The sequence below is a fragment of the Schistocerca americana genome, chromosome 2 (genome assembly GCF_021461395.2).
Source record: "Schistocerca americana isolate TAMUIC-IGC-003095 chromosome 2, iqSchAmer2.1, whole genome shotgun sequence".
NCBI classification, from domain to species: domain Eukaryota; kingdom Metazoa; phylum Arthropoda; class Insecta; order Orthoptera; family Acrididae; genus Schistocerca; species Schistocerca americana.
Window position 1 is genome coordinate 434,691,936 of NC_060120.1, and position 14,697 is coordinate 434,706,632.

Below are 14,697 nucleotides of genomic sequence, written 5' to 3' on the forward strand. Positions count from 1 at the left end.
TGAGATGACGGATTTTTGAGAATGGATAATCTGGAGGTGTGTCCATTTATTATTTCTGTCATCGCGGAATTGCGACGGATGTGACCTGTAATTGTTGTGTTCCTGATTTCGCGTTCCGCGATTGTCAGTGTCAATTTCTAATTCTTGTAAGAGTCCCTGAAAAGCTTCAATGTCGTCTTTGCAACGTCCTGCCAAAATAATATGTCGTAAATGTTCAGATAATTTGATTAAGCAAATGCGGATGACTTCTGAGGGGCTGTATGGGTTTGACAGGTACTGATTCTTGTGCAACATGTCTTCAAAATATTTCACAAGACTGGAAAATTCAGATTGTTCGAAATGTTATGTTTTACTCGGTCTTGTGCAGCTTGAGACCAATATGCTGAGAGGAAGGCATGATAAAATTCTCCTTCACTGTGACAATCGTGAATGAGCGATCGCATTCTTTCAGCTGGTTCATTCTCTAAGCAGCCACACATAAATTCATAAATTCTAATCTGTGCTCTAATGACCAGTTGGGAGGAAAACAATGAGAGAATTGATGGAGCCACGCTTGTGGATGAATGTCGTTGCCAGAATTCTTAAATGTTTTGAATTTACGTGTAGTAATGAACAGTCCCTCTTCCCGTGTTGGAGCGCGAGTGTCCTCTGAAATATGTAATTTTTGTATTACTTGTGCCAACTGATCTTGTACTTCCTGGATTTCTCTTTTGTGTTGCGTATTAATTTCATTCTGATTTTGTTTGAATTTCTTAATTTGTTCATACCCTTCTGTATCAGTGATGACTACAGGTCTTGTGTCATTCAGATCATCATCTACCTTTGCAGATAAGTTAGTGAACTGATCCGAAAGTTCGGCTACTTTCTCCAATAGTGTACTTATTTCCTCAGTGTGTTTTTCTGAACCAAATTTCAGAGTGTCCATTTGTGTTGAAATCGTATCTACTGTGTCCTTTAAGTTTTCCTGAGTTTTTGCAAGTTGCGTAACCAAATCGGTAGATGCAACTGAGTCAATTTTAGCTTGCAAGGTCTCATGATTTTCATGAACAATAGTTTGCAGTTCTTTTATGGCTAATTCGTGATTCTGTAATGTATTTTCATGCCGCGAAAAAATAGGTTGGAAATGCTCACAAATTTATGTTTTTACGTCATTACAGACTTTTTGACATTACGATTCGATTTTATGTAACTCAGTAGTTAAATCTTCACGTGTTTATTCAAGCGTATGTTCCACTGAGTCTAACTTTTGAAGCTTTTGTTCCATTTTGTCTAACTTTTGAAGCTTTTGCTGTGTTTGTCTCTGATTTTGTTCCATTGTGTCTAACTGTTGCTGTGTTTGTCTCTGATTTTGTTTCATTTGTTGCATTGGTTCAAATGGCTCTGAGCACTATGGGACTTAACTTCTAAGGTCATCAGTCCCCTAGAACTTAGAACTACTTAAACCTAACTAACCTAAGGACATCACACACATCCATGCCCGAGGCAGGATTCGAACCTGCGACCGCAGCGGTCACGCGGTTCCAGACTGTAACGCCTTTAACCGCTTGGCCACACCGGCCGGCATTTGTTGCATTAATTGCAATAATAATGTATTAGTGTCTGGAATCTGTTCCTCTATGCTTTTCGGCAGTGCATTTGCACCGGCAACATTCACATTTTGACAAGCAGAAAATGTTTCTTGACTTATTTGAGAAAACGGTGAGGACGCAAAACCTGAATCTACAGTATTTGCAAGATTGTGTCCTGTCATTTCGGATTCCTGAGGCGAGCTGTTGCCGACCGATCGATCGATAATGCTTCCCTGTTCACTAATTGTTTCACTGCCTACACCATTATTTGCAGCCCGCTCCATTTCCCTATGCACAATTACCAAATTACTACTTTGAACATTAGTTAATTCATTACTCGGCGGCGCTAACACACTGCTTTCGTCTTCACTGTCATTTCTCAGTTTACTTTGGTGCCTAGTATTACGTTTTTCACACGCCATTATTGTCACAATATTTCACACGACAACACAGAAACCACAATTTGAAGAGCAAAATAAGAAAACACATTAACATAGCATTGAAAATAATATCTCGTTAATTGCAAGCGCAGCTGCGAAATACTTGGTGCAAATCTACATGCATGCCACAACTGTTTTACTGTACAAGAATGAAAAACTACAGCTACAAAGGAAATTCTCTCTACGATTACGCGCTAGCAATAAACAAGGGCTGCACTAATTACACAAACTACAAGAAAAAAATCAGAAGATTCCAGTGAGGTATCCTCGGCTAAGTGTTGACAAATGAAACGTCCCCTTAGAAAAACTATACATGACTGTGCTTAAACTGACACACAATATTTTTTTAGCGCAACGCAATCTGACTTTCAGTAATCCCTGACTAAATTAACCTATACGTTTCACAAATCACTTACCTCACAAAAATCTTCGTTACTCGAACTACTGCAATACAGCGAGCGCCACTACTGCCAGCTAAATAAAAGATTCAAACTACGGAAGGCACTAACTACTGATAGGCATAGTTAGCAAATTAAAGATTTTAATAGAGAACAAACAATATATTTACCTTAATAGTCATAATATATATAGCAGTTCATGACATCCATTCTTACAAATGTACTGTTTCTGATGGACACACCTCCAGATTATCCATTCTCAAAAGTCCACCATCTCACTTCCCCACATCCACCACTGCTGGCGGCTCACCTCCAACTGCGCAACGCTACGCGCTGTTAACACCCAGCTGCCCAACACTACAATGGCAGACAACAATGCAAACTAGCCACAGACTGCACACAGCACAGCCAGTGATTTTCATACAGAGCGCTACGTGGCGTTACCAATAAGAAAACCTAAATAGCCTACTTACATATTAAGTTTTCAAATTTATACTGACTTCTTGATCACCTGATATATCAACGGGAACAGGTGAAAATGTGTGTGCCCCAACCGGGACTCGAACCTGGGGTCTCATTGTTACATGGCAGATGCTCTGTCCATCTGAACCACCGGGGCTACAGAGGATAGTGCGACTGCAGGGACTATCTCGCGCACGACTCCCGCGAGACCCACATTCTCACCTTGTATGTCCACACACTACATTCGTAGTGGCCCATCCCAACACACTCATTACTCGTGGAAGACATTCTTACCAAGCCCCGTAAGAGTTCGGGGAATATGTGTGCATCTCCAGAGAAGAAGAAGGTCATGGCCGGTATTGCCAGAACTATATACTTATATGGATATGGTGTCTGTTCTTTCGGACATGTTCGAGTAATGAGTAAGCTGGGATGGGACACTACGAATGTAGTGTGTGGACATACAAGGTGAGAATGTGGGTCCCGCGGGAGTCGTGCGCGAGATAGTCCCTGCAGTCGCACTATCCTCTATTCCCTCGGTGGCTCAGATGGCCATGTAAGTAGGAGATCCAGGGTTAGAATCCCGGTCGGGGCACACATTTTCACCTGTCCCCGTTGATATATATCAACACCCGTCAGCAGCTAAAGGTGTCTGTTCTTTCGGGCATGTCCAAAAGAACTGACACCATATCCGTATAAGTATAAACCTCACGAGAGGCAGCGCGGTCGGCACACGGGGCGACCTAGTAAAAGCGATTTTCACTTTCAGCGCTCTCCAGCGGACGTAGTCGCCTTTATGTGGCTCTCAAACCACGCAGTTCCATTACAAAACTGGATGCGCGTAAAATAGCTGCGTATCGCGAATATGATTCTGGAACTGTTGATGACTCGGACAGCGGACTGCTAGTAGAGGAACATCATATAATGCTGTACAATGATCTGACATAAAATAGCATTTTCATCCCATTTTCGGTTTCAGCCGTGTGGTCTTAGGTGTCTTGTCACGGTTCGTGCGGCTCCCCGCATCGGAGGTCCGAGTCCTCCTTCGGGCATGGGTGTGTGTGTTGTCCTTAGCGTAAGTCAGTTTAAGTTAGTTTAATTAGTGTGTAGGCCTAGGGACCGATGACCTCAGCAGTTTGGTCCCATAGTCCTTAACACAAATTTCCAATTTTTTTCGGTTTCAAGTTGAATATACACTCCTGGAAATTGAAATAAGAACACCGTGAATTCATTGTCCCAGGAAGAGGAAACTTCATTACACGTTCCTGGGGTCAGATACATCACATGATCACACTGACAGAACCACAGGCACATAGACACAGGCAACAGAGCATTCACAATGTCGGCGCTAGTACAGTGTATATCCACCTTTCGCAGCAATGCAGGCTGCTATTCTCCCATGGAGACGATCGTAGAGATGCTGGATGTAGTCCTGTGGAACGGCTTGCCATGCCATTTCCACCTGGCGCCTCAGTTGGACCAGCGTTCGTGCTGGACGTGCAGACCGCGTGAGAAGACGCTTCATCCAGTCCCAAACATGCTCAATGGGGGACAGATCCGGAGATCTTGCTGGCCAGGGTAGTTGACTTACACCTTCTAGAGCACGTTGGGTGGCACGGGATACATGCGGACGTGCATTGTCTTGTTGGAACAGCAAGTTCCCTTGCCGGTCTAGGAATGGTAGAACGATGGGTTCGATGACGGTTTGGATGTACCGTGCACTATTCAGTGTCCCCTCGACGATCACCAGTGGTTTACGGCCAGTGTAGGAGATCGCTCCCCACACCATGATGCCGGGTGTTGGCCCTGTGTGCCTCGGTCGTATGCAGTCCTGATTGTGGCGCTCACCTGCACGGCGCCAAACACGCATACGACCATCATTGGCACCAAGGCAGAAGCGACTCTCATCGCTGAAGACGACACGTCTCCATTCGTCCCTCCATTCACGCCTGTGCGACACCACTGGAGGCGGGCTGCACGATGTTGGGGCGTGAGCGGAAGACGGCCTAACGGTGTGCGGGACCGTAGCCCAGCTTCATGGAGACGGTTGCGAATGGTCCTCGCCGATACCCCAGGAGCAACAGTGTCCCTAATTTGCTGGGAAGTGGCGGTGCGGTCCCCTACGGCACTGCGTAGGATCCTACGGTCTTGGCGTGCATCCGTGCGTCGCTGCGGTCCGGTCCCAGGTCGACGGGCACGTGCACCTTCCGCCGACCACTGGCGACAACATCGATGTACTGTGGAGACCTCACGCCCCAAGTGTTGAGCAATTCGGCGGTACGTCCACCCGGCCTCCGGCATGCCCACTATACGCCCTCGCTCAAAGTCCGTCAACTGCACATACGGTTCACGTCCACGCTGTCGCGGCATGCTACCAGTGTTAAAGACTGCGATGGAGCTCCATATGCCACGGCAAACTGGCTGACACTGACGGCGGCGGTGCACAAATGCTGCGCAGCTAGCGCCATTCGACGGCCAACACCGCGGTTCCTGGTGTGTCCGCTGTGCCGTGCGTGTGATCATTGCTTGTACAGCCCTCTCGCAGTGTCCGGAGCAAGTGTGGTGGGTCTGACACACCGGTGTCAATGTGTTCTTTTTTCCATTTCCAGGAGTGTAGTTAAGGTATGACATGTAATGTCACTTTGCGCTTGCACAATATCCATATTCCCTCTGTTGCATTGACTACCAACACCCTCAAATAAAGTAGTTTACCACGTAGATTTCAAAAAATGTCAAATGTGTGTGAAATCTTATGGGACTTAACTGCTAAGGTCATCAGTCCCTAAGCTTACACACTACCTGACCTAAATTACACATTACTTAACCTAAATTATCCTAAGGATAAACACACACACCCATTCCCGAGGGAGGACTCGAACCTCAGCCGGGACCAGCCGCACAGACCAGGGTAGATTTCAAAATTAAAATTCGTCTCGTAAGTAACTTCATTTGAATGGAAAAAGAGAGTTTTTCGAAGCTGCTCACAACCATTGAAAAAGATATTTACCGGCAAGATACAAACATAAGCCAATCCATAAACCCAGAGATAGCCATATATAGGGTGTTCAAAACAATTGTGTCGAATACTTTGAGAGGTGGTACAAGAAAAATAAGTCCAATAAACATGAGTTGGTGAATTCATACTTTCTGGGACAAGTCCAATAAACTTGGGTCCGGGAATGCATACTTCCTGCAGTCACAAGTCACCTGCCCTCCAGTGTTTCCCATATGACTTCTCCAAACATATCGCTAATACTTGTTTGTTGCTCGGACCTACCAGTAACAGGTGTAGCAGCCCACGTCTGGACTGCTTCGATGTCTCCCTTTAATCCGACCTGGAAAGAATCCCGAACGCTCGAGACAGTACTCAACAACGGGTCGCACCAGTGTCCTATGTGCGGCGTCCTTTACAAAAGATCCACACTTTCCTAAAATTCTCCCAATAAACCGAAGTCGCCCATTCGCCTTCCCTACTAGATTTCTTACAGCTCATTCCATTTCATACTGCTTTACAACGTTACGCCTTGGTATTTAATCGATGTGACTGTGTCGAGCAGCACACAACTAATACTGTATTCGGACGTTATGGGTTTGTTTTTGCTACTCATCTGCATCAACTTACATTTTTCTACATGTAGAGCTTGCTACTATTCATCACACCAACTAGAAGTTTTGTACTGTGTTCAAAGATTTTGAGGTCAGTACGTCAGTGCAGCATTGACTCCCCACGTTGTATCTTCCTACCGTCCCTCAACGACGATACCTCCCCTTACAACACAGCATCAGCAAACATCAGCAAAATGCTGCTTACCATGTCTGACGGATCGTTTACGTATATTGAAAATAAGTGTTCCTATCACACTTCCCTGGAACGCTCCTGACGATACGCTTGTCTCTGATGTACACTCGCTGTCGAGGAGAACGTACTGGGTTATGTTGCTTAACAAGTCTTCGAGCCACTCACATGCCTGGGAACCTATTCCGTATGCTTGTACCTTTGTTAACAGTCGCCAGAGTGGCACCATGTCAAATCCTTTACGGAACTGTGGCAATATGCAATCCGCCTGTTGCGCTTGAGCCATGGTTCGCAGGAGCTTACGCGAGAAAAGGGCAAGCTGAGTTCCGCACGAGCGATGCTTTCTGAAACCACGCTGATTTGAGGGAAGAAGCTTCTCAGTCACAAGAAAATTGATAAACGATTCTACACAAAACCGTAGTTAGGGATATTGGTCTGTAATTTTGCGAGTCCGTTCATTTCCCTTCTTATATGCAGGAGTCATCTGCGCTATTTCTGGTCGGTTGGGTCTTTGTGCTGGCCGAGAGATTCGCGGTAAATGTGAGATAAGGGACCAATGTCGTGGAGTACAACCGAACACACTGTACTGGTCGTCGAGCAAAGAGAGATCAGCCACATAGCCACATGTAGTCGGAGTGCCACTAAGGACCATGACACTTCCTGTGTGGCAGTTCTGTTAAATGTGGTGGGAAGCCGCACCTGTTGTTTGACGTGACCCCTTCTTGCCTGCTGCACAATGTGGCTGTGATCTGCTGCTGTAGGTGGACCATGGTCAACCACCTCCTCTCCTTCAGGGAGCCTCTCGTTCGGAACGCTCCCTACGTAGGTGCAATAATGTACAGCGTTACATCAAACTCCTGCGCTTCACTCCTCACACGCCGCTCCTGTGCCAGTTCCCCGATGATTCTTTCCCTTGTGAAGTGATCCAAATGTTGTCCACAGATCATATAGTAATGAAGACCACCAGAACAGTGCACCATAGCTGCTCGCTGATTCACACACACACACACACACACACACACACACACACACACACAATCTCTTCCCCGTCTTTCAACTGCTTCGTGTTTTGGGGCAGCGCCATTTGGGGCTATGTCACGCTGACCTCACGAAATGTGACGTAAGTTTTCTGTGCACGACTGAGAGATCTCTGGCAACACGCTCTAGCACTTTCAGTGTACGTTTCCAGACTTAATAAATGTGACAGCGTCAGTACTTAAAAGCACGGTGTTCTGCTGTGCCAGCGATTACGAGCTGCCTCACGGCGACGTGTTTCGGCAGGCGGCGGGGAGCTGTCGTCGCTGGCGCGGCGGCGCTTCAGCAACGTGAGCGACGTGGTGTCGCGCAAGCTGTCGCACACCATCGGCTGGCTCAACGCGCCCGCCTGCGACATCGTGGAGCAGGGCCGCGCCCTCTGCGCGCACTACATCCGCGCCCGCCTGCGCCGCTCCGGGCTCTCCACGCGCAGGTACGTCCCGCCTCCAGAGGGGCGCGCTGCAGGCTGCACGCTGGCTGTGGCACACCCGTCGCCCACCTGCCTGCCGGGTCAAGGCCAATTCACACTGGCCGTCATGTCACGCAACCATCACGTTAAGGTGCATTCACACTGGCCGTCACGTCACGGCACGGCACGTCAAGTCACGTGGTCTCAACTCGTATGGCTGTCTTCAACATTTTCCTTTTCTTTTTTTACGCGGAAATTGCGATCTTCGCAAGATGATTTTCAGCTGTTTTTATGCGCGAAGTGCACATTCTCAACGCGTCAGCTTATATACGTGGATGCTGGATTGCACATTTATACGAAAATGCCATTTATTGGGCTCAAATGGTATGCACCTTGCAGGGATAGCTTGTATATTAGAGAAGAAAGATAGAAGTGCAAAACAATACAAAAAAGAGCGAGGGTCCGAAAAAGTGTCATTACGTGGTGCAGAAGGGCAATTTCACACATTATACAAGGAGCTCGAGGAAAAGGAATCAGCATTCTACATTTTAGAAAGTCGAGGCGTCATTTTTTTTTCATTTGTTACGTCAGATTGCACCCAGAATTACTGAAAGGAACACAGTGTTACGAGCTGCCATCACATCACATGAAAAATTGCTTTATTTAAGGTCAAGTTTAGTTCCTAGTCCAGTGCAAATTTTTGTTCAATAGTCATATCTCCCTCAATGCCTTTCCCTTCAAGATTTATAGGTTTCTTTGCATCTTGTATTTGGCTTTTAACAGTTCAAGTGTCTTATATGTACTGGGGTGGCTAGTGAAACCGTATAATATTGACCAATGCTCGCAAAACTGCTTGACACACAATCCAGGGAGCTACTCAACAATAAATAAACCTGCCATGAGCACATATTTAAACAAACAACTTTCAGTGTCTCAACCTTTCAGTCCATTTCCTTATGAAATACTACAGATACCTGACAATAATAAAATAAATTCCACCTGCGTTTTTCACTTCCAGTTGCACCCTTAATGCAATCTATTACATTGTAAAATATTAAATATGGCATCGGTATGTATAAAAGTCCAGTTTTTCAATGCAATAGAGGGCAAGTAATTTAATATGCTCATATCGCACAATTCAGACTGCTATCTCACTGCTTCAATTAATCTTTCTTCATTTATTATACATTTTAACAGAAGAAATAACGAAATGAAACAGTTTATAACAAATAACGAACAGCAAACAATTGGTATCAACCGCGAAAACTACGACGAAGCGAAATAGGACATCTGCGCTTGGACGTGTATCGCGAGGAAATGAGTTTGGGGGTCACGTGATCAACAACAGAGGATGACGTCAACAGTCAAAACTTTCTTCCCGAGAAACTTTGACGGTGACGTGACGGGACGGGACGGGACGGGACGGGACGGGACGGGACGGCCATTGTGGATGCCGCCATTTCAAATGCATTGCACAGTGTTTTGACGGGACATGACGTGACGACATGACGGCTAGTGTGCATTGGCCTTTAGTCACTCGCCGGCGACCTAGGAGCCTCTGCTGCGTTGCGTTCTGCAAAGCCCTGTAATTTTCCGCCTCTACTGTTATTTCGATTAATTATGCAATGGTGGTTGGCCACGGTTTCAGTTGAACTTTGCTATAGTGCCAGTTAATCCCTTTAATTTGCAGAAGCTGGTTGGCCACGGTTTAATTTGAACTTTACTATAGTGCCAGTTAATCCCTTTAAATTCTCTTCAGTCATATTGAAAGTCAGTCAGTACGGAGAAACGGAACCCACTCGAGGTATGACACGGCAGGCAGATTTAAACAGAAAGAATGCGGAAAGTCGGGCATAGTTAATCGCAACTGAATATGGGAGTGGCGAACGCTCTCTCTAGATCAGGGGATGGTAAGATGTCGGATTTACAATTGCTGAGTAACTAGGAGAAAAGCTGGACGAAGTTCAGAAGATGATAACCTGCCGAAAAGTAGCGACGCAAGCTACTGCGGAGAAGTTGAAGGAATGGTTTCCGGTTTAATGGACGGAAGGGAATTTAAGGGGCTAGCCCTCTTTAAATACATAAAAAATATGTGATTTCCGTGACTTTTTGAAGAAAAATATTCACTATTTGTGAAAGGATGGAATGCAAAAACTGCAGGAGAAGAGATGCAGACAGTAAAATACACACAAATCTACTTGTGCGAAAGGACAACGTCAAGGACATACATGCAATTAAAATTCCAAACAGCTTTGTTGCCCTGGAAGAAGAGGGAATTGATGTAGACAAGTTTTGGCCCAAGATCAAGATCGAAGGCAAACACCCTGCAGATGAAGTGCTGGGACTATTAGACAGAAGGAGGAGCAGATGATGGTTTAACGATAACCGTAGAGATGCAGTCAACAAGAGAAAAACGGCTAAAATGTTATGGCTGACAAATGAATAAGAAGAAAGAATAAGGTTTGGACACATGGAGGCAGCTAGAGAAGCAAGAAAGGTTCTCCGAAAAGGAAAGCGAGAGTATGCAAACAGCAAGATAACACTAGCACAAAAGGACCGAACAGTAGGCAATACGACAGACTTTTAAAGGACAATCCGGTTCTTCAAGAGAGGATATAACGCGAGGATTGATGTGATCCAAGGTCAAGCAGGGCAAATAATAACAGATGAAAACGAAGGCTCTGAAGGATTGGAAAAACTATTTCGAAAATTTTTCGAATGTGGACTACACCATCAACAGCCTTGTGACAACAGGGTCAGGCTAAGAAGAAATAGGACAATTGTACAGAGAAGACAGAGTAACAATAGCAACAGCGGAGAATCAACTGGCGTGCATGGAAGAGATAGGACAAGCCATAAAAATGCTGAAGAGAGGAAAGGCTCCAAGAATAGGTGGAATATCTGCGGAGACGCTGAAAGATATATCCTACATGGCAGAGTGTATCAGCTAATCTATGTAATTTGGAGCAGAGAAAGGACCCCAGCAGAATGGAAGCAGTCAGTCATCTACCTAATACTAGAGAAAGGAGACCATATGATGTGCAGCAACTATAGAGGAATTACCTTACTCTGCATAAGTTATAGGATCTTGAGCACTTTGTTACTGAAGTCCTCACACCATACATCTAGGAGGTGCTTGGATTCCAACAAGCAAAGGTTAGAAAGGGAAAATAAACGGTAGGCCAACTACATATAATAAGGCAAATGCTATCAAAAAGCTGGAAATTTTCCAGAGACGTTCGCTCGCTTTTTGTGGGTTTTCCATAAGCGTATGACAGTATGAATATGGCAAGAATTGGAAAGCGCGCAGGCGCTCAGAAAACTAACAAAACTAACACAAACATGTATACAAGAGAGACCGCGAAAGTGAATGGGAAAATGTCAGAGAGATTCAATGTGAAGGCTGGAGTGCGACAGAGAAAATGCCTCTTCCCCCATCCGTTTAATCGGGTTCTGAAAAGAGCGCTGAGAAAGGTAACAAACCTGGAGACAGGAATAGGGTTGGATAGAAGGATCAGTGTTCTGCCCTATGCAATAACAGCACAGAATAAGCAAAAATCTGGTTCAAATCGCAGGAGTATTAATGGAAGAGGTAATGGTGAGGGCTTGAAGATAAATAAGGGGATAAGACCAAATACCTTGCAGTGAGCAGAAAGAATGATGACAGAGCTTTAGATGTAGATGGTAAAAAATTTTAAAAGGGTAAAAGAGTTCAAATATCTTAGAGCGGCACTCGGTGAAAGGAATGAGATAGACTAGGAAATAATTGTAAAAATCCGGCAGGAACACAGGTCAAGGTCTACACTCCGAAAACTGCTGAATTCCCGGCTTCTATTGAAATCCATGAAGATTAGGATCTACAGGCAATTATACAACCTGTCATCCTAAACGGAGACCAGACCTGGACTGTGGCACAAAAGACAGAAATAAAACTCGTGACATCCGAGAATGCTGTTCTGAGACAGATTTTTGGGCCTTTGAAGAATGGATTTTATATTTTTTTTTTTTGTTTTTTTTTTGTTTTGAGTCATCAGTATTATGAGTGGTTTGATGCCGCCCGCCACGAATTCCTCTCCTGTGCCAACCTCTTCATCTCAAAGTAGAGCTTGACACCAATGACCCCAATTATCTGTTGGGTGTATTCCAATCTCTGTCTTCCTCTACAGATTTTGCCCTCTACAGCTCTCTTTAGTGCCATGGAAGTCATCCCGTGATGTCTTAACAGATGTCTTATCATCCTGTCCCTTCTCCGTCTCAGTGTTTTCAACATATTACTTTACTCTCCGATTCTGTGCAGAGCCTCCTCATTCCTCACCTTTATAAGTCCACCTAATTTTCAACATTCGTCAATAGCACCATATCTCAAATGCTTCGATTCTCTTATGTTACGGTTTTCACACAGTCCATGTTTCGCTACCATACAATGCTGTACATTTTCAGAAATTTCTTCCTCAAATTAAAGACCTATATTTGATATTAGCAGACTTCTCTTGGCCAGGAATGCCCTTTTTGCCAGTGCTAATCTGCTTTTGATGTCCTCCTTGTTCTGTCCGTCACTGGTTATTTTGCTGCCTAGATAGCAGAATTCCTTAACTTCATCTATTTCGTGACCACCAAACCCGATGTTAAGTTTCTCGCTGTTCTCATTTCTGCTACTTTTCATTACTTGAATTTTAATCCCGCTCTTGAACCTTTCTTTATTCCGTCATTGCTTCATCGATGTACAGATTAAACAGTAGGAGCGAAAGACTATATCGCTGTCATACACCTTTTTTCATCCGAGCACTTCGTTCTTAGTCGTTCACTCTTGTTATTCCCTCTTGGTTCTTGTACATATTGTATATTACCCGTCTCTCCCTAAAGCTTACCCCTATTTTTCTCAGAGCTTCGAACATATTGCAGCATTTTACATTGTCGAAAGCTTTTTCCAGGTCGACAAATCCTAAGAACGTGTCTTGGTTTTTCCTTAGTCTTGCTTCCATTATCAACCAAGATGTCAGAATTGCCTCTCTGGTGCCTTTACCTTTCCTAAAGCCAAACTGATCGTCATCTAACACATCTTCAATCTTCTTTTCCATTCTTCTGTACATTATTCTTGTCAGCAACTTGGATGCATGAGCTGTTCAGCTGATTGTGCGATAATTCTCACACTTGTCCACTTTTAAAGTCTTCCGAATTGTGTGGATAATATTTTTCCGAAAGTCAAATGGTACGTCCCCAGACTCATACATTCTACACACCAACGTGATTTGTCGTTTTGTTGCCACTTCACCCAATGATTTTAGAAATTCTGATGGAATGTTATCTATTCCTTCTGTCTTATTTGATGATAAGTCCTCCAAAGCTGATTCTGGTACTGGATCCCCTGTCTCTTCTAAATCGACTCCTGTTTCTTCTTCTATCATATCAGACATATCTTCCCCCTCATAGAGTTCATCAATGTACTCTTTCCACCTATCCGCTCTGTCCTCTGTATTTGACAGTGGAACTCCCTTTACACTCTTAGTGTTATCACCCTTGCTTCTAATTTCACCGAAGGTCGTTTTGACTTTTCTGTATGCTGAGTCAGTCCTTCCGACAATCATTTCTTTTTGAATGTCTTCACATTTTTCCTGCAGCCATTTCGTCTTAGCTTCCCTGCACTTCCTTTTTATTTCATTCCTCAGTGACTTGTATGTCTGTATTCCTGAATTTCCCTGAACATCTTTGTACTACCTCCTTTCATTGATCAACTGAAGTATTTCTTCTGTTACCCATGGTTTCTTGGCAGTTACCGCATTTTTAGAGATGTTCATTCCTCTTCAACTGTACTGCCTACTGAGCTATTTCTCATAACCACATCTTTAGTCTTAGAGAACGTCAAGCGTATCTCGTCATTCCTTAGTACTTCCGTACCCCACTTCTTTGTGTGTTGATTCTTCCTGACTAGTGTCTTAAACTTCAGCTTACTCTTCATTACTACTATATTGTGATCTGAGTCTATGTCTGCTCCTGGGTACGCCTTACAATCCAGTATCTGATTTCGGAATCTCTGTCTGACCATGATGTAATTTAACTGAAATCTCCCGTATCGCCCGGCCTTTTCCAAGTATACCTCATCCTGTTGTGATTCTTGAACAGAGCATTTGCTATTACTAGCTGAAATTTATTACAGAACGCAATTAGTCTCTCTCCTCTTTCATTCCTTGTCCCAAACCCATACTCTCTTGTAACCGTTTTTTCTACTCCTTCCCCTATAACTGCATTCCAGTCCTCCATGACTATTAGATTTTCATCTCCCTTTACATGCTGTATTGCCCTTTCCATATCCTCATATACTTTCTCTACTTCTTCATCCTCAGCTTGCGGCGTAGGCATGTATACCTGAACTATCATTGTCAGTGTTGGTTCGCTGTCGATTCTGATACGAACAACCGTTTCACTGAACTGTTCACAGTAACACACTTCCTGCCCTAACTTCCTATTCATAACGAATCCTGCTCCCATTATACCATTTTCTGCTGCTGTTGATATGACTCTGTACTCATCTGACCAAAAATCCTTGTCTTCTTTCCATTTCACTTCACTGATTCCTATTATAACTAGATTG

General features: G+C 44.4%; 1 protein-coding gene across 1 annotated transcript in view; it reads left to right on the forward strand.

Annotated features, from left to right (window-relative positions):
* The window catches only part of LOC124595272 (bcl-2-related ovarian killer protein), a 366,462-nt gene that overhangs the window by 289,974 nt on the left and 61,791 nt on the right, over positions 1–14,697 (forward strand). The window contains exon 3 of the mRNA XM_047133947.1: positions 7,946–8,132. Within this exon, the coding sequence (XP_046989903.1) occupies positions 7,946–8,132 (187 nt within the window). The remainder of the gene's footprint in view (positions 1–7,945; positions 8,133–14,697) is intronic.